Source organism: Pristiophorus japonicus, chromosome 9 (assembly GCF_044704955.1).
Source record: "Pristiophorus japonicus isolate sPriJap1 chromosome 9, sPriJap1.hap1, whole genome shotgun sequence".
In the NCBI taxonomy this organism is placed as follows: Eukaryota; Metazoa; Chordata; class Chondrichthyes; family Pristiophoridae; genus Pristiophorus; species Pristiophorus japonicus.
The window spans coordinates 113,887,286-113,907,778 of NC_091985.1; the positions used below are offsets into that span (position 1 = coordinate 113,887,286).

Here is a 20,493-nt window from a genome sequence, read left to right on the forward strand (position 1 = left end):
TGCCTGTTAGGAAGAGCAGTGCAAGAAAGATAGTGCAGGAGTCCCCTGTGGTCATCCCCCTGCAAAACAGATACACTGCTTTGAGTACTGTTGGGGAGGATGACTCATCAGGGGAGGGCAGCAGCAGCCAAGTTCATGGCACCGTAGGTGGCTCTGCTGCAAAGGAGGGCAGGAAAAAGAGTGGGAGCGCGATAGTGATAGGGGATTCGATGGTGAGGGGAATAGATAGGCGTTTCTGCGGACGCAACCGAGACTCCAGGATGGTATGTTGCCTCCCTGGTGCAAGGGTCAAGGATGTCTCGGAGCGGGTGCAGGACATTCTGAAATGGGAGGGAGAACAGCCAGTTGTCGTGGTGCACATTGGTACCAACGACATAGGTAAAAAAAAGGGATGAGGTCCTACGAAAAGAATTTAAGGAGCTAGGAGCTAAATTAAAAAGTAGGACCTCAAAAGTAGTAATCTCGGGATTGCTACCAGTGCCACGTGCTAGTCAGAGTAGGAATCGCAGGATAGCGCAGATGAATACATGGCTTGAGCAGTGGTGCAGCAGGGAGGGATTCAAATTCTTGGGGCATTGGAACCGGTTCTGGGGGAGGTGGGACCAGTACAAACCGGACGGTCTGCACCTGGGCAGGTCCGGAACCAATGTCCTAGGGGGAGTGTTTGCTAGTGCTGTTGGGGAGGAGTTAAACTAATATTGCAGGGGGATGGGAACCTATACAGGGAGACAGAGGGAGACAAAAAGGAAGCAAAAGCAAAAGACAGAAAGGAGATGAGGAAAAGTGGAGGGCAGAGAAACCCAAGGCAAAGAACAAAAAGGGCCACTGTACAGCAAAATTCTAAAAGGACAAAGGGTGTTAAAAAAACAAGCCTGAAGGCTTTGTGTCTTAATGCAAGGAGTATCCGCAATAAGGTGGATGAATTAATTGTGCAAATAGATGTTAACAAATATGATGTGATTGGGATTACGGAGACGTGGCTCCAGGATGATCAGGGCTGGGAACTCAACATCCAGGGGTATTCAACATTCAGGAAGGATAGAATAAAAGGAAAAGGAGGTGGGGTAGCATTACTGGTTAAAGAGGAGATTAATGCAATAGTTAGGAAAGACATTAGCTTGGATGATGTGGAATCTATATGGGTGGAGCTGCAGAACACTAAAGGGCAAAAATCGTTAGTGGGAGTTGTGTACAGACCTCCAAACAGTAGTAGTGATGTTGGGGAGGGCATCAAACAGGAAATTAGGAGTGCATGCAATAAAGGTGCAGCAGTTATAATGGGTGACTTTAATATGCACATAGATTGGGCTAGCCAAACTGGAAGCAATACGGTGGAGGAGGATTTCCTGGAATGCATAAGGGATGGTTTTCTAGACCAATATGTCGAGGAACCAACTAGGGGGGAGGCCATCTTAGACTGGGTGTTGTGTAATGAGAGAGGATTAATTAGCAATCTCATTGTGCGAGGCCCCTTGGGGAAGAGTGACCATAATATGGTGGAATTCTGCATTAGGATGGAGAATGAAACAGTTAATTCAGAGACCATGGTCCAGAACTTAAAGAAGGGTAACTTTGAAGGTATGAGGCATGAATTGGCTAAGATAGATTGGCTAATGATACTTAAGGGGTTGACTGTGGATGGGCAATGGCAGACATTTAGAGAACGCATGGATGAATTACAACAATTGTACATTCCTGTCTGGCGTAAAAATAAAAAAGGGAAGGTGGCTCAACCGTGGCTATCTAGGGAAATCAGGGATAGTATTAAAGCCAAGGAAGTAGCATACAAATTGGCCAGAAATAGCAGCGAACCTGAGGACTGGGAGAAATTTAGAACTCAGCAGAGGAGGACAAAGGGTTTGATTAGGGCAGGGAAAATGGAGTACGAGAAGAAGCTTGCAGGGAACATTAAGGCGGATTGCAAAAGTTTCTATAGGTATGTAAAGAGAAAGAGGTTAGTAAAAACAAACGTAGGTCCCCTGCAGTCAGAATCAGGGGAAGTCATAACGGGGAACAAAGAAATGGCAGACCAATTGAACAAGTACTTTGGTTCAGTATTCACTAAGGAGGACACAAACAACCTTCCGGATATAAAAGTGGTCAGAGGGTCTATTAAAGAGGAGGAACTGAGGGAAATCTTTATTAGTCGGGAAATTGTGTTGGGGAAATTGATGGGATTGAAGGCCGATAAATCCCCAGGGCCTGATGGACTGCATCCCAGAGTACTTAAGGAGGTGGCCTTGGAAATAGCGGATGCATTGACAGTCATTTTCCAACATTCCATTGACTCTGGATCAGTTCCTATCGAGTGGAGGGTAGCCAATGTAACCCCACTTTTTAAAAAAGGAGGGAGAGAGAAAGCAGGGAATTATAGACCGGTCAGCCTGACCTCAGTAGTGGGTAAAATGATGGAATCAATTATTAAGGATGTCATAGCAGCGCATTTGGAAAATGGTGACATGATAGGTCCAAGTCAGCATGGATTTGTAAAAGGGAGATCATGCTTGACAAATCTTCTGGAATTTTTTGAGGATGTTTCCAATAAAGTGGACAAAGGAGTACCAGTTGATGTGGTATATTTGGACTTTCAGAAGGCTTTCGACAAGGTCCCACACAGGAGATTAATGTGCAAAGTTAAAGCACATGGGATTGGGGGTAGTGTGCTGACGTGGATTGAGAACTGGTTGTCAGACAGGAAGCAAAGAGTAGGAGTAAATGGGTACTTTTCGGAATGGCAGGCAGTGACTAGTGGGGTACCGCAGGGTTCTGTGCTGGGGCCCCAGCTGTTTACATTATACATTAATGATTTAGACGAAGGGATTAAATGTAGTATCTCCAAATTTGCGGATGACACTAAGTTGGGTGGCAGTGTGAGCTGCGAGGAGGATGCTATGAGGCTACAGAGTGACTTGGATAGGTTAGGTGAGTGGGCAAATGCGTGGCAGATGAAGTATAATGTGGATAAATGTGAGGTTATCCACTTTGGTGGTAAAAACAGAGAGACAGACTATTATCTGAATGGTGACAGATTAGGAAAAGGGAAGGTGCAACGAGACCTGGGTGTCATGGTACATCAGTCATTGAAGGTTGGCATGCAGGTACAGCAGGCGGTTAAGAAAGCAAATGGCATGTTGGCCTTCATAGCAAGGGGATTTGAGTACAGGGGCAGGGAGGTGTTGCTACAGTTGTACAGGGCCTTGGTGAGGCCACACCTGGAGTATTGTGTACAGTTTTGGTCTCCTAACTTGAGGAAGGACATACTTGCTGTTGAGGGAGTGCAGCGAAGATTCACCAGACTGATTCCCGGGATGGTGGGACTGACCTATCAAGAAAGACTGAATCAACTGGGCTTGTATTCACTGGAGTTCAGAAGAGTGAGAGGGGACCTCATAGAAACGTTTAAAATTCTGACGGGTTTGGACAGGTTGGATGCAGGAAGAATGTTCCCAATGTTGGGGAAGTCCAGAACCAGGGGTCACAGTCTAAGGATAAGGGGTAAGCCATTTAGGACCGAGATAAGGAGAAACTTCTTCACCCAGAGAGTGGTGAACCTGTGGAATTCTCTACCACAGGAAGTAGTTGAGGCCAATTCACTAAATATATTCAAAAGGGAGTTAGATGAAGTCCTTAGTACTCGGGGGATCAAGGGGTATGGCGTGAAAGCAGGAAGTGGGTACTGAAGTTTCATGTTCAGCCATGAACTCGTTGAATGGCGGTGCAGGCTAGAAGGGCTGAATGGCCTGCTCCTGCACCTATTTTCTATGTTTCTATGTTTCTATGTTTCATAACTACAGAGGTGGGAAGAATAGAAAAGGAGAATATTTTTTTAAATGGTCAGAAACCACTAAATGTTGGGTGTTCAGAGAGAGTTAGGTGTCCTAGTACAAGAAATACAGCGAGTTAGCATCTACGTACAGCAATCAATTAGGAAGGCAAATGATATGTTGGCCTTTATTGCGAGAAGATTGGAGTACAAAAGTAAGGAAGTCTTGCTATAATTGTACAGGGCTTTGGTGAAACCACACCTGGAGTACTGTGCACAGTTTTAGTCTCCATATCTAAGGAAGGATATATTTTTCATTCGGGTCAGAGGCGTTCATACAAAGGAAGCCTCTGACCGCAATTTTGCAGCCCATTAATTCCTCAGACAATGAATGGTGCCTCATCTTTGCTTGACATACTCAACTGGTAACTCCATTGTCTCAATTTTCCCCAGTTATCTGCGCCATTTTTTGGCGTAAATTAAAATCTCCGTTTCCCCAAAGTTTCTGCGGCAGCATAACTCGGTTAGGCACGATTTTTTTTAGGTTAGTATTTTTTTGCATCCTGATGTAACCTGATGTCCGCGCCAGTTTTTCACATTTACGCAAGTTTAGCCAACATTTTTTTCGAGGACGGCGTATGTGACCACTCCCGAAAAACCTTCTGGGCACTTAAGAAACAATAGCGACATTAAAAAATCGGCGCAAAATTTTGGAAGGAGTCAAGAAGGCAAAGAATATGCATCCATGTTCATGTCCAACCAAACCTCTGTTAAAGGACACTGAAGGGGAAAAAAAACTCCAAAATCTTTAATGGTTTCTGTTGCTCTTAGAAAACAGTTTAAAGTATCAAAAACAGTAGCAAAATACTGCAGATGCTGAAATCTGAAATAAAAACAGAAAATGCTGGAAATACTCAGCAGGTCAGGTAGCATCTGTGGAGAGAGAAACAGAGTTAACGACAAACATCCACTCATCATCATAGGCAGTCCCTCGGAATCGAGAAAGAATTACTTGCTTCCACTCTTAGCATGAGTTCTTAGGTGGCTGTACAATCCAATACGAGGACCACAGTCCCTGTCACAGGTGGGACAGATAGTCGTTGAGGGAAAGGGGGGGCAGGGAGCCTGGTTTGCTGCATGCTCCTTCCACTGCCTGCGCTTGATTTCTGCATGCTCTCGGCGACGATACTCGAGGAGCTCAGCGCCCTCCCGAATGCACTTCTTCCACTTAGGGCGGTCTATGGCCAAGGACTCCCAGGTGTCAGTGGGGATGTCGCACTTTATCAGGGAGGCTTTGAGCGCGTCCTTGTAACGATTCCTCTGCCCGCCTTTGGCTCGTTTGCCATGGACAAGTTTCGAGTAGAGTGCTTGCTTTGGGAGTCTCGTGTCTGGCATGCGAACTATGTGGCCCGCCCAGTGGAGCTGATCAAGTGTGGTCAGTGCTGGGGATGTTGGCCTGGATGAGGAAACTAATGTTTGTGCGTCTGTCCTCCCAGGGGGTTTGCAGGATCTTACGGAGACATCACTGGTGGTATTTCTCCAGCGATTTGTGGTGTCTACTGTACATGGTCCACGTCTCTAAGCCATACAGGAGGGCGGATGTTACTACAGTCCTGTAGACCATGAGCTTGGTGACAGTTTTGAGGGCCTGGTCTTCAAACATTCTTTTCCTCAGGTGGCCAAAGGCTGCACTGGCGCACTGGAGGCGGTGTTGGATCTCGTCGTCAATGCCTGTTCTTGTTGATAGGAGGCTCCCGAGATATGGGAAGTGGTCCACGTTGTCCAGGGCCATGCCATGGATCTTGATTCTGGGGGGCAGTGCTGTGCAGCGAGGACAGGCTGCTGGAAGACCTTTGTCTTACTAATGTTTAGTGTAAGGCCCATGCTTTCATACGCCTTGGTAAATACGTCGACTATGTCCTGGAGTTCAGCCTCTGTGTGTGCAAGGACACAGGTGTCGTATGCATCCATGTTCATGTCCAACCAAACCTCTGTTAAAGGACACTGGAGGGAAAAAAAGCTCCAAAATCTATAATGGTTTCTGCTGCTCTTAGAAAACAGTTTAAAGTATCCAAAACAATAGCAAAATACTGCAGATGCTGAAATCTGAAATAAAAACGGAAAATGCTGGAAATACTCAGCAGGTCAGGCAGCATCTGTGGAGAGAGAAACAGAGTTAATGACAAACATCCACTATAAGCCCACTGACTCCCACAGCTACCTGGACTACACTTTGTCCCAACCCACTTCCTGTAAGCACTCTATTCCATTCTCCCAGTCTCTCCGTCTCCGCTGCATTTGTTCGGACCTTCTATACTAGCACTTCCGATCTCTCTTTTTCCTCAACCGAGGATTCCCCTCTACCGTGGTTGACGTGGCCCTCGACCGTGTCCATTCTATTTCCCGCACCTCTACTCTCACCCCTTCCCTTCCCTAACAGGACCACAATAGGGTTCCCATTGTCCTCACCTTTCACCCCACCAGGCTCCACAATCAACGGATCATCCTCCGCCATTTCCGCCATCTCCAATGTGATCCCACCACCAAACACATCCTTCCCCTCCTCTCCCTTTCAGCATTCCAAAGGGACCGCTTCCTCCGCGACACCCTGGTCCTCTCCTCAATCACCTCCAACAGCCCGGCACCTTCCCTTACAAGCTCGGAAGATGCAACACCTGCCCTTTTACCTCCTCTCTTCCCACTGTCCGAGGGGCTCCAAACACTCCATCCAGGTGAAACAGGGATTTACATGTACTTCTTGCAATTTAGTATATTGTATTCGCTGCTCACGATGCAGTCTCTTCTACTTTGGGGTGACCAAACGCAGATTGGGTGACCGCTTTGCAGAGCACCACCCTTCCTTCAGTCATAAGGGTGACCTCGAGCTTCCAATCTGACCTCTCCATCCTCGGACTCCTACACTGTTCCAATGAATCACAAAAGTAATAATCTCTGGATTACTACCTGAGCCACGAGCAAATTAGCATAGAGTAAATAAGACCAGAGAGTTAAACACGTGGCTCAAAGACTGGTGTAGGAGAAATGGGTTTTGGTTCGTGGGATACTGGTACCAGTACTGGGGTAATGGGGAGCTTTTCCATTGGGACGGGCTCCACTTAGTCCGTGCTGGGACTAGGGTCCCGGCGACTCAAATAACTAGGGCTGTAGAGAGGGCTTTAAACTAATGTGTGTGGGGGGGGGCGGCCGGGGGGGGGGTCGCGGGCGGGAGGGTGGGGGGTACAGGTGAGCGAAAATTTAAAAAGTCAGAGTAAGGAGAAGGCAATAGAGCAGGGTAGCACTGGGGGAAATGAAAACCAGAGGGTGCTAGGAAGGGACAGAATGTATAAACATAAAGGTGAATCAGAAAGTGGGGTCACAGCAAGAAAAAAATGGTTAAAAAAAAACAATTTTAAAAGCTCTTTATCTGAATGTACGCAGCATTCGTAACAAAATAGATGAGTTCACGGCACAAATAGATACAATTGGGTGTGATTTGATAGCCATTATGTGGTTGCATAGTGACCAAGGCTAGGAACTAAATATTCAGGGTTATTTGACATTTCAGAAGGACGGACAGAAAGGAAAAAAGAGGTGGTGCAGCTTTGTTAATAAAGGTTGAGATCAGTGCATTAGTGAGAAACGATATTGGCTCAGAAGATCAAGATGTTGAATCGGTTTGGGGGAGATAAGGAATAATAAGGAGAAAAAGTCACTGGTGGGCGTAGTCTATAGGTCCCCTAACGATAGCTACATTGTTGGACGGAGTATAAATCAAGAAATAATGGAGGCTTGTCAAAAAGGAACGGCAATAATCATGGGCAATTTTAACCTTCATAATGATTGGACAAAGCAAATTGGCTAGGGTAGCCTTGAGGAAGAGTTCATAGTGTATCTGGGATAGTTTCCTTGAACAGTATGTTGCGGAACCAACTAGGGAGTACGCTATCTTAGATCTAGTACTGTGTAATGAGACAGGATTAATAAACGATCTAGTAAAGGGTCCCCTAGGAATCAGTGACCATAACATGGTTGAATTTCAAATTCAGTTGGAGGGTGAGTAAGTTGGATCTCAAACCAGTGTCCTAAGCTTAAATAAAAGAGACTACAAAGGTATGAACGCAGAGTTGGCTGAAGTGGATTGGGATAATAGATTAAAGTATGGGACAGTTGATGAGCAGTGGCAGGCATTTAAGGAGATATTTCATAACTCTCAACAAAAATATATCCCAATGAGAAGGAAAGACTGAGAAGGGATAACCATTCGTGGCTAACTAAGGAAATAAGGGACGGTATCAAATTGAAAACAAGGGCATACAATGTGGCCAAGACTAGTGGGAGGCCAAAGGATTGGGAAACTTTTAAAAGCCAGCAAAGAACAACTAAAAAAAAAATAGAGAGGGAAGATAGATTATGAAAGTAAACTAGCACGAAATATAAAAACAGAGTAAGAGTTTCTACAGGTACATAAAAAGGAAACGAGTGGCTAAAGTAAATGTTAGTCCCCTTGAGGATGAGACTGGGGAATTAATAATGGGGAACAGGGAAATGGCAGAGACTTTGAATAAATATTTTGTATCGATCTTCACGGTAAAAGACACTAAAAACATCCCAATAGTGGATAATCAAGGGGCTTTAGGGAGAGAGGAACTTAAAACAATCACTATCACTAAAAAAGTAGTACTTGGTAAAATAATGGGACTAAAGGCAGACCAGTCCCCTGGACCTGATGGTTTGCATCCTAGGGTCCCAAAAGAAGTGGCTGCAGAGATAGTGGGTGCATTGGCTGTAATCTACCTTAATTCCCTGGATTCTGGGGAGGTCCCAGCGGATTGGAAAACCACAAATGTAAAGCCCCTATTTAAAAAAAAAAAGGAGGCAGATAGAAAGCAGGAAACTATAGACTGGTTAGTCTAACATCTGTCGGGAAAATGCTGAAGTCCATTATTAAGGAAGCAGTAGCAGGACATTTGGAAAAGCATAATTCAATCAAGCAGTGTCAGCATGGTTTTCTGAAAGGGAAATCATGTTTGACAAATTTGCTGGAGTTCTTTGAGGATGTAACAAGCAGGGTGAATAAGGGGGAACCAGTGGATGTGGTGTATTTGGATTTCCTGAAGGCATTCGATAAGGTGCCACATAAAAGGTTACTGCACAAGATAAAAGTTCACGGGGTTGGGGTAATATATTAGCATGGATGGAGGTTTGGCTAACTAACAGAAAACAGAGAGTCGGGATAAATGGGTCATTTTCCGGTTGGCGTAAACAGTAACTAGTGGAGTGCCGCAGGGACCGGTTCCGGGGGCCCCAACTATATACAATCTATATTAATGACTTGGACGAAGGGACTGAATGTAACGTAGCCAAGTTTGCTGACGATACAAAGCTGGGAGGAAAAGCAATGTGTGAGGAGGACACAAAAAATCTGCAAAAGGACAACGACAAACTAAGTGAGTGGGCAAAAATTTGGCAGATGGAGTATAATGTTGGAAAGTGTGAAGTCATGCACTTTGGCAGAAAAAAATCAAAGAGCAAGTTATTATTTAAATAAAAACAGATTGCAAAGTGCTGCAGTACAGCAGGACCTGGGAGTACTTGTGCTTGAAATACAAAAGGATAGTATGCAGGTATAGCAAGTGATCAGGAAGGCCAATGGAATCTTGGCCTGATTGCAGAGGATGGAGTATAAAAGCAGGGAAGTCTTGCTACAGCTATACAGGGTATTGGTGAGGCCACGCCTGGAATACTGCGTGCAGTTTTGGTTTCCATATTTACGAAAGGATATACTTGCTTTGGAGGCAGTTCAGAGAAGGTTCACGAGGTTGATTCTGGAGATGAGGGGGTTAACTTATGAGGAAAGGTTGAGGAGGTTGGGCCTCTTCTCATTGGAATTCAGAAGAATCAGAGGTGATCTTATCGAAACATATAAGATTATGAGGGGGCTTGACAAGGTGGATGCAGAGAGGATGTTTCCACTCATGGGGTTAACTAAAACTAGGGGACCTCCTGTTCCTATTTCTTATGTTCTTATGAGGGGGTTGACTTATGAAGATAGGTTGAACCTATACTCATTGGAGTTCAGAAGAATAAGAGGTGATCTTATAGAAACATATGATAATGAGGGGGCTGGACTAGTGGATGCAGAGAGGATATTTCCACTCATGGGGTTAACTAAAACTAGGGGGCATAGTCTCAGAATAGGGTGCCGCCCATTTAAAACTGAGATGAGGAGGAATTTCTTCTGAGGGTTGTAAATCTGGAATTCTCCGCCCCAGAGGACTGTGGAGGTTGAGTCATTGAATATATTTAAGGCGGAGGTAGACAGATTTTTGAGCGATAAGGGAATAAAGGGTTATGGGGAGCGGGCAGGGAAGTGGAACGGGGTCCATGATCAGATCAGCCATAATCTTATTAAATGGCAGAGCATGCTCGAGGAGTCAAATGGCCTCCTGCTCCTATTTCTTATGTTCTTGTGTAAGCTCGAGGAACAGCACCTCATCTTTCGATTGGGCACTTTACAGCCTTCTGGCTCAACATCGAGTTGAACAATTTCAGACCATAACCTCTGCCCCTATGTTTTCAAATGGCAGCTGTTGATGATTCTGCCATTCCCATTTGCCGTATTTAACCACTCCTGCCTTCCATCCTATCACAGACCGTTCCTCTTGTTCTTTCCTCCGCTTCCCTTTCCCTGTCTCTGCACCTGGTTAAAATCTGTTACATCGCTAACTTTTTCAAGTTCTGACGAAAGGTCACAGACCTGAAATGTTAACTATGATTCTCTCTTCACAGATGCTTCCTGTACTGCTGAGTATTTCCAGCTTTTTCTGTTTTTATTCAAGTATCGGAGAGATGCATTGAATTACGATTTAATCTACAATTTATTTATCATTTGTATAATGTGATATTTTGCACAAAGGTTTAGGTCACGGGAGGCATAGGTCTGCTGATTGATGCTGTCCTTATGGCGAAAACAAGTTAAATTGTTGGGAGAGGGCCTGAATTGTAATTTTATGCTTATTGAAAGAGTTGGGATAACCTGCATGACCTATATCTCTCCTTGTGCTTCTAATATTGTGCAAAATATCAAAAATCAAAACATAAAATATTATAAATTTAAACTATGTACCTATGCACGTATTTCATGGCACAATTCTGGGTATTTCCTGTATTTAATTACTTAGCATTTTTCCCTCTGCCCCCCCGCCCCCCCCCCCCCCCCAAACGCCATGTTTTGTGATGGTGTAATTACATCAATAAATAAAAACAACAGCTTGCCTCTATTCAACAGCTTTAATGTAGAAAAACATCCCACGGCATTTCACAGGGGCAGAATTTGAGAAAAATTGACAACAAGCCAAGGAAGGAGATATTTGGAGGGGTGACAAAGCTTGGTCAAATAAATGGGCTTCAAGGATGGCCTTAAAGGAGGAGGGAGTGTTGGAGAGGTTTAGGGAGGAAATTGTAGCGCTTAGTACCTAGACAGCTGAAGGCACAGCGGCCAATATTGAGGCAAAGTGAGTGGTGGATGCACAAGAGGCCAGAATTGGAGGAACTGAGTTCTCAGTGGTTTGTAGGGCTGGAGGAGATTACAGAGATAAAGGGAGTGGCGAGGGATTTAAACTCAAGGAAGAGAATTTTAAATAGGAGGCACTGGGGGACCAGGAGCCAATGTAAATCATTGAGCACAGAGAAAGAAAGAAAGTCTTGCATTTATATAGCCCCTTTCACGACCACCGGATGTCTCAAAGCACTTTGCAGCCAATGAAGTACTTTTGAAGTGCAGTCACTGTTGTAATGCAAGAAATGTGACAGCCAATTTGCATACAGCAAGCTCCCATAAACAGCAATGTGACAATGACCAGATAATCTGTTTTAGTAATGTTGAGTGAGGGATAAATATTGCCCAGGACACCAGGGATAACTCCCCTGCTCGTCTTCAAAATAGTGTCATGAGATCTTTTACGGTTCACCTGAGAGAGCAGATGGAGCCTCGGTTTAATGTCTCATCCAAATGACTGCACCTCTGACAGTGCAGCACTCTTTCAGTACTGCACTGGAATGTCAGTCTAGATTTTTGTGCTCAATTCTCTGGAGTGGGACGTGAGCACAAAAGGTGATAGATCAGCAGGACTTGTTAAAGATTATGGAGGGTTAAGGTTAGGAGGTCGGCCAGGAGAGCATTGCAATAGGGGGCGGAGATGGGCAATGTTGCAAAAGTGGAAATAGATGGTCTTCGTGATGGAGAGCACTTAGTTTGGGGTAAAATAAGACACCAAAATTGTGAACAGTTGACTTCAACCTGAGGCATGGCCATGAAGGGGGATAGAATTGTTGGCGAGGGTACAGAGCTTGTGGCTGGTGCCAAAGACTGTGGCTTTGGTCTTCCCAATGTTTAACTGGTGGAAATTGTGGCTCATCCAGGACTGGATGTTGGATAGACAGTCAGCCAACACAGTGGCAGTGGAGGGAATCAAGAGAGGTTGTGGAGAGAGAGAGCAAAGTATCGTCAGCATACATGTGAAAACTGATATCATGTCTGAAGATGATGTCGCATGTAGATAAGGAAGTGTGGAGGGAACCAAGGAAAGATTCCTGGGAGACTCCAAAGGTAACAGTGTGGGTAGAGAAGCTATTGGAGATGCTCTAGCATAATTCGATTAGTAAGAGTGGAACCAAGGAAGGGCAGTCCCACTCAGCTGGGCAAGGAAGGAGAGGCATTGGAGGAGGATGGCGTAGTTGACTGTCAAAGGCTGCAGAGAGGTCAAGACTGACGACCAAGGGTACGACACCTTGGTCACAGTCACAGGATGTAATTTGTAATTTTCAAAAAGGAGTTAGATGTAGTCCTTACTACTTGGGGGAATCAAGGGGTATGGCAAGAAAGCAGGAATGAGGTACTGAAGTTGCATGTTCAGCCATGAACTCATTGAATGGCGGTGCAGGCTCGAAGGGCCGAATGGCCTACTCCTGCACCTATTTTCTATGTTTCTATGTGATTTTGTTTAGGGCCATTGCTGTGGCAGGGGCAAAACCCTGATCCATGTCTTGCATCATCATAGTTGCAGCCCCCTTCTTTTGTGCAACATATTTCATCTGAGCGTGGGTGAGGTAAGCATCCTGCTGCCAGCCTTCAACCAGCGAGGCTCTAACTTGATGCTGAGAATTATGAGAGAGTAATCCTACTCTGCTGGTTTTACCATTGCTCAGTTTCTCCCAATGGCATGGCCGAGATCACAGAATGATGATGTCAATCTATGTCCTCCCCTACTGTGAGCTACACAATGTTACTCCATTGATGTTATTGAAATGGTTGTGAAACTTCAGATACAGTCCTTGCATTTCTGTCACAGTTATCAGCAAGTACAGCATTACAGTTTCACCATGTAATATTGGAGCACTATGTGGTATTTTACAGAAACGTCGCATGGCACAACAGCAGGAAGTGCTAACGAAGGAAAAGGAATCTTCAGATAAGATTGCAGCCCGTGCATTTGCCCAAAATTATTTAGCTGATCTAATTCCTACAATCTTCTCTACTCTTCGGGATAATGGCTACTTCTATGACCCTGTGGAGAAAGGTTTGCCTTTTTATAACTACACAAATCTTTGCAATAAAATATTATCAAAATTTGGTTTACTAATGAATGGATTAGGTTTGTGCATTAGTTTATCCCTTTGGTCTGTCCCCCTACCCCCGACTCCACCCCTGTCTCAGCCCATCTGCTGCTGAAACCCTCATCCATGCCTTTGTTATCTCTAGACTTCACTATTCCAGCACTCGCCTGGCCGGCCTCCCAGTTTCCACCCTACATAAACTTGAGCTCATCTCAAACTCTGCTGCCCGCGTCCCAAGTCTTGTTCACCCATCACCCCTGTGCTCGCTGACTTAGTGACTCCCAGTCCGGCAATGCCTCAATTTTAATATTCAACCTTGTTTTCAAATCACTCCATGGCCTCGCCCTTCCCTATCGCTGTAACCTTCACCAGCCCTACAAGTCTTCCAGGTCTCTGTGCTCTTCCAATTCTGGCCTCTTTAATTGCTCCACCATTGGTGGCCGTTCAGCTGCCAAGACCCTAAGGTCTGGAATTCGCTCCCGAAACCTCTCTGCCTTCCTACCTCTCTCCTCCCTTAAGACACTGTTTAAAACCTACCTCTTTAATCAAGCTTTTGATCACCTGCCCTAATTTCTCCTTATGAGGCTCAGTATCAATTTTTTTTTTGGTAACGCTCTTGTGAAATGCCTCAGGACGTTTTACAACATTAAAGGCGCTATATAAATGCGAGATGTTGTTGTTTGCCTATTTACTTTTATTTAACATCTGAAAACTGTACAATACTAACATGAATGACACATCTCACTAGCTTGCTTTTTGTTCACTATTTCTCAACTATTGTATTTTATTACCTTCCTACTTGTCTCATTGATGAGCAGAGCAAATTCCACCATTTATTTATTGAATTTCCATCCTTACTGATTCTCATCCTGACTGTAGCAATTCACACTGAGGTACAGATCCTGAGGCTGACATCAGGCACGCCAACCATGTTGCCATTGTTCACCTATGAACTTAGACATTAGGTTATTTGCTGAACCGCTCACCAATGTGCAATTCCCACAAGAAGTTGCTGTCTGAATAATTATATTTTCCTCTGTTTTCCCGGCCCAAGGTTGTAGGCTAATTGTAGTGACCCCAGATAAATCAGCGAATGCTCCATGGACCAGGGTTCGAAATGGTCATGGCTCAGTGTCACACTGCATTGTGAATTTACCCACCGAACAATCAAGGAAGGCAAGAGGAAATGGGACTAAGTTCTATGGTTACCCCCACTGGGTTGACATTCCTTTCATTTGTATTTGAAAGTTGATTTACTTAAAGATAATTAATATGATTATTGATTCATACAGCTCCTTATCTTTGTTATGTGGATGCAAAGAATGTTTTGGTCTTTTATGTTAATGAGACTGGGCCTATTTGTAGGTCTAGACAGTTGTTTGTGTGCTATCGGACACAATCATGGGACGCTGAATGACCAAATAACTGTTGCAGTTCCTGGTACACTGCAAATGAAGAGGAAATTGCTAGAAAATGGGTACGGGACAATCAATTCTCAGGCCACATGTTGAGCTTAACTCAAGAAGGTAAATTTAGGGATCATCTGTAATGCTGCCACTTGGATAAAGTCTCATTGTTTCATCACACGGTGCCATTTATTAAAGAGCTTTAGTTTTTGATCGAACTGTTTTCAATGCAGGTGTTCAATCACACCCCAAGTGTGCAACTTTTCTCCCTTGATTTGAGCTACTTGTATAAACAGGAAAATAAGATTACCTGTTGTAGGACCTCCTGCATTTCTAAAACCGAAATATCCTTCACATACTACTCACTTGACTATTCATTTATGTATGTTCGCGATGTGATTTTGATTTGTATTCATTACTAACGGTTTTGTGGGTTGAGTTATGAGACTCTTCACTCCACCTAGGAAAAGTACTGATAAGCCTGCGGGAAGACCCCTTGTGTGCAGCCTAGGAAGTGGAGCATTCTATGCCCTTGTGTCAAAAATGTCATAAAGGGTTACATCCCTCACAATTCTTGCCAGTGCTGACCTGAACTTACAACTAGTGATACATCTCGGGTTGAAGAATGCAGTTGACCCTATAGATAGGTCATCCACATTTTTACTTGGCCATAAATTGATGATGCATTGATCTTGATTTGAATTTTTTTTTTAATTATTGTACATTCTTTAGTTCAAACTTATTCTGCTTTGTCAACTAACATAGTGGGCTAGAAATTGCCCTCTGGCCCAAATGGGGCAGGCAATTCGAATTTAAATGAATGATCTCTGCCCAAATCCATGGGACGAAGAATAGAGCGAAATTGGCCTCTCTGACTTTTTTAATTTGTCCGGGCCGTGTTTGGGGGCGTTGAGGGGCGGAAGTGCTTTGGGAGCGGGGAGGAAGGCGGCTGGTGTCATCAGTGTCGTCCTGAGCACATCAGCACAATGCTGATGATGTCAGCGAGATGAGGACGTGCTGCGTCGCGATGAGGCGTAGCAACATCCCTCCCTTTCAGTTATAAGGGAAGGCAGCTGCGAGCTCTGCAGCCACTTTAATGGCGTCCACTGGGCCACCGGAGAGGTCTTCGGCCAGGCCAGCGGCCCGGTACCCAAGAGGGGTTGCCGGGCTGCCAATAACCCGTCGCTGCCATTGTCGGGCCGACTTCAGAGTCGGCCAACAATTAAAATAAAATGGTGGTGCGCCCCCCCCCCTTAAGGGAAGATGTACCGCCCAGCCACTGGCAGCTTCCCACCGGGAGAAGCTGTCGGGGGCACCGAGCAGTGGTGGCTCCGCTTCCGCTGGGGCAATTTCTCACACGGGGTGGTAAGGGGTTGGCGCGTGCCCAACGGGGCGGGAACATGGGTGGGTCAGGAAACCCGTTTCTGCTGCCCCGGCCCGGGGGCAATTTCGGATAGGTCGGCCCATCTGCTTGGTCCCTGGAAAGGCCTTACCTGGTAATGGACCTTAAGGAGGGAGGCAAATTTAGCCCCAGTGAGTCTTAGGGCGGTTAGAAAATTGAGCTGTTGGTGCACCTTTTCATGGCTGGTCATTTTCCCCATTAGATGTGGAGAACGTATTCATGCCTTGGCTGATGGGAGCCGTAAGGAAATCGATTGAGAAGAGAATTTTGGGAAGGACAATGTTGGACGGTAAGTAGCTGACCTATCCAAACAATTCTGTTTAATTTCTATGTATAAACTCAATTATTTCATGTGCAACAAACAAAGACAGAAATTTTATTTTCCTCTCCAGCTTTCGCCCTTCCTTACCTGAAGTTACTAGAGGGAGGATTTTAACTCCTTCTGCTTGGTAGAAACCAAGCGAAACCCAGATAGTTGAGGCATCCATCTCAGTGGAGCAGATGCCTCATTAATATAAGCCAATCAGAGTTCTGTTTCTCAGATAGGACCCGAGGAAATGTTAACAACCTACTGGCTGGAGCTGGTGAAATCCTCTGGGTCCCACCAGCAAAATCTGGGCCTCTGCTACCCTGGTCACCCCCTTCCCACCTTGGAAACCCTTTCAAACTCTCTCCCTTTGTTCCCAGCAGGTGCAGAGCACTGAGGCTAATTATAACACTCTTAACTGTTGCTTTGACTGGGATCAACTAACTAAGTACAGATTGAGAATCCCCTCTGGGATCAACTAGTCTGTATGGCCTAGGCTACACCAAACAGTGCCTTTGCCCACAAGGTTATTGGTGAGCCAAGCAGTTCATTTTCGCACACATCTTTTTCAGCTATACAAATCTCTGGTTAGACCACACTTGGACTAATGTGTTCAGTTCTGGGTACCACAAGTTAGAAAGTATATATTGGCCTTTGAGAAAGTGCAGCGTAGATTTACCAGAATTATGCCTGGATTCCGTGGGTTAAATTACGAGGAGAGATTACACAAACTAGGGTTGTATTCCTGAACACTTCGAGTTTCGTCGCCAAGAGCATGCAGAAAATGAGCACGGGCTGCGGAAGGAGTGTGTGGCAAACCAGACTCCCCACCCACCCTTTCCTCCAAATACTGTCTGTCCCACCTGTGACAGAGACTGTAATTCGCATATCGGACTGTTCAGTCAACTGAGAACTCACTTTTAGAATGGAAGCAAGTCTTCCTCGATTTCAAGGGACTTCCTATGATGATGATTCCTGGAATTCCAATGGCAGTTGATGCTAAGTCAATTAATTTTAAATCTGAGATTGATAGATTTTTGTTAACCAAAGGTATTAAAGGATATGGGGCAAAGGCGAGTTAGGTCACAGATCAGCTATGATCTCATTGAATGGTGGAACAAGCTCGAGGGGCTAACTGGCCTACTCCAGTTCCTATGTGTTTGCCGATTTTACTAGTCTGTCTGTACTGAAGTCTGCTACTATCATGCTTACTGTTTACTACGTTGCAAAATTTTGTATCATCTGCAAACTTTGAAATTGTACTCCCTATGCCCATTTATATATAACAAGAAAAGCCATGATCCTAATACCGACCAATGGGAGACCACATTGCATCCTCCTTTCCCGTTAGAACAACATCCGTTCATCACTACTGTCTGCCTCCTATCCCTTAGCCTCTACAAGACGATTTTCTTTATTATCCCTGATCGGCCCCACCATTCCTTTTACTATCCTTTTACTTTTTATATGTATATAGAAGATTTTTGGGTTCCCTTTTATGTTACCCGCTACTCTCTTTTTCATACTCTCTTTGATCAATAAAAAAATTGTCAAATGAATAGAAGGGCAGAAACCCACCAAAGGGCTTTATAACAATGCATTTTTCTTGAGTGTTTGTTAGCTGACATCGTGTGTATCCAGCATTGAAGAAAAAACAGCCTGAAGCAATCATATCAAAGTCAGGCCTTTCATGGAAAAAAAGATAGTGAGCTGGTGTGGATACTGTGTAACTTCTAATAATTACAAGTGTGTGTGTTCCTTGTTTTGCAGTAATACTTCGTGATGTGGCTAAGAGCAGAAACCAGGCTTTTGCACAGATGGAATCTTAGAGACCAATAATGAGGTGATGGGACGAGCACATATTCGGGTAAAGAAGGAATGCCAGAAATTTGTATCTTGCTGTTCGCTCACCAGTTTGCTTTGCTTAATAAATTATCAATCTGTGATGAAAATGGTAGTGCGACACTTTGGTATTGATATTTGTTTCATATCCTCACATTCTGCTTTCTTCTCTACTGACTGGCAAATATTTTAGTTTAAGCCCTGAAACTTCAGACAAGATCAGATCTCTTATTTAAGAAATTGACTTTGGAGATGGAAGATTAATAGAACTGTTTCTAGCTGATCAGTCCAACTTTCAAAAGTATAGTACATCAAAATGTCCTCTCTCTTCTCTAAGAGACAAAGTTTTGTAGTTGTGTTGCGATGTAGGTTTATATGAAAGTAAAACAAATGTATCAAAAATGGATTTCTGCCAAGTGTCCACTTGAGCTTTTTTTGTAATGTGTAGTGCCACTAGATGTCATCCTTGTATAATTTCTTCAAATATGTTTAGATGAAAAAATTCGCACAGGTCTCCTGAATTGACTGCAGGTTTTGGTTCTTTGTTTTGCTTCTCTCAGGAGATTGCCTGGTAGGGTGTGGGTCAGTGGGTGTACATGGTTGTACCTTATCTGAACGGACCTGATGTGCTTTTCATTTTTTTATGTATTGGCTCTGAAAATTAGCCAGTGTGCCATCCATCCATTTTCAAAGACCTTCTCTCCCCCTCCTTTGTCAAGGTTTACTAGCCAGCTGTTTGTCCGACGTACCTCTTGCTGTTAGCTGCTGAATTGCTTTTCAGAACGTTGTCATTGAATACTAACTTATCTAACGTTTATTTGGATATGCATCAAACCTGATGAAGGCTTTCCTTAGTCAAATAGCTACATCCTTTTGATATTGAATGAGCTGAAAACTAATGCATGTATTTGGTGCCATTATAAATGAACCTGTAACTTCAGGAAGCTGAAGACTTTGTTCTAATACAACCAAAATTACAAGCAATTTCTCACCTCTATCTGATATTAGTTTTAAAACATTAACACAATGGAGTTTCTGATTGTATGTGCATGATTACTGACTTATATTTCATGCCAAACATGCTTATAAATCAATCCAAAAGGTTGAACATAGTGCATTTCCAATGACACCAACTTTTTCTTTGCATCAAGTCCTTTTATTTGCAGGAGGAAGGAGAGATATTAGTGAGTATTGCTAAATGTTATCTCTTTCATCTCCTAGCTACATTCAGGTTTATGTAGTATGTCCTCCATAAATCTCTCAACCTCTCCTCCTTTAATAAGACCCTTCTTAAAACTCACCATTTTGATCAAGCATATCCCCTTCTGGGTCCATATTTTTTTGCTTATGCCTTTGTGAAGCCCCTTGGGAATATTTCTATATTAAAGGTGCTATGTAAATTCAAGTTGTTCTGTATGTGGCGAGGATACACAGTGAAAAACAGGAAACGTCCAAAGGACTAAAATCTGATCATTTGTATTTGATGAAATGAGGAAATGGTGAAGCACTTCTATGTAATTGAGAAACTAAGGATAGCCTTTCCGCTCTGTTGTGCTGGTTTTTGGCGTATTTTGCCCAAAATCGATGTAACCCGTGCAAAAGATTGGAATTTTAAACACACATTGAAATTCCACAAAGTTTTGTGCTATTTTAAAAACAATTGCGTTAGAAACTGGGTCCGCTCACAAAGCTGACCACACCCCCAGGATGAATTGATCACCATTGGGAGTTTCCGTTAATTTCACTCATTTGTAGGTCTTTGAGGAGGCTCCAAAAATTAAGCTGGTTCTTTTGGGGGCAAGGACATTAATAGGCTGTTTTAAAAGTTTTTCAATGTAGTTTTAAAAAAATTTTACCAAGAAACTGACTACTGTAACCCAATATAATTATCAAATGGTTCTGTATATATTTTTTAAAGTAATTTAAAATCAGGTTACTTATTTTTTTGTGATAACTCATTTTCAGCTGTATTAATCAAACTGCACCAAATTGCCACTCTTGAATATAGCAAGGATTTTTTTTAAAGCAAATTTTTTCTTTAAATTAAGTTTTAAAGCGTTGCCCGATTGTGCTGGTTCATGGTAGATTTTGCGTTTGGCGATATGTAAATGAGTTTGAGTGGAAACAGTGAAAAAAACGCTTCTGAAAATGAATGCAA

The 20,493-nt window shown here is 43.8% G+C and overlaps 1 protein-coding gene across 2 annotated transcripts in view; it reads left to right on the forward strand.

The window, feature by feature from the left end:
* The window catches only part of LOC139272661 (radial spoke head protein 3 homolog), an 85,908-nt gene that overhangs the window by 38,058 nt on the left and 27,357 nt on the right, over positions 1-20,493 (forward strand). Inside the window, exons 6-8 of one of the 2 annotated variants that reach the window (XM_070888745.1) lie at positions 13,179-13,341; positions 16,389-16,475; positions 18,264-18,336. In XM_070888745.1, coding sequence (XP_070744846.1) covers positions 13,179-13,341; positions 16,389-16,475; positions 18,264-18,322 — 309 coding nt within the window. In that variant the 3' untranslated portion in view covers positions 18,323-18,336. Of the gene's footprint in view, positions 1-13,178; positions 13,342-16,388; positions 16,476-18,263; positions 18,361-20,493 lie in introns of both variants that reach the window. The other variant, XM_070888744.1, reaches the window with a different exon arrangement.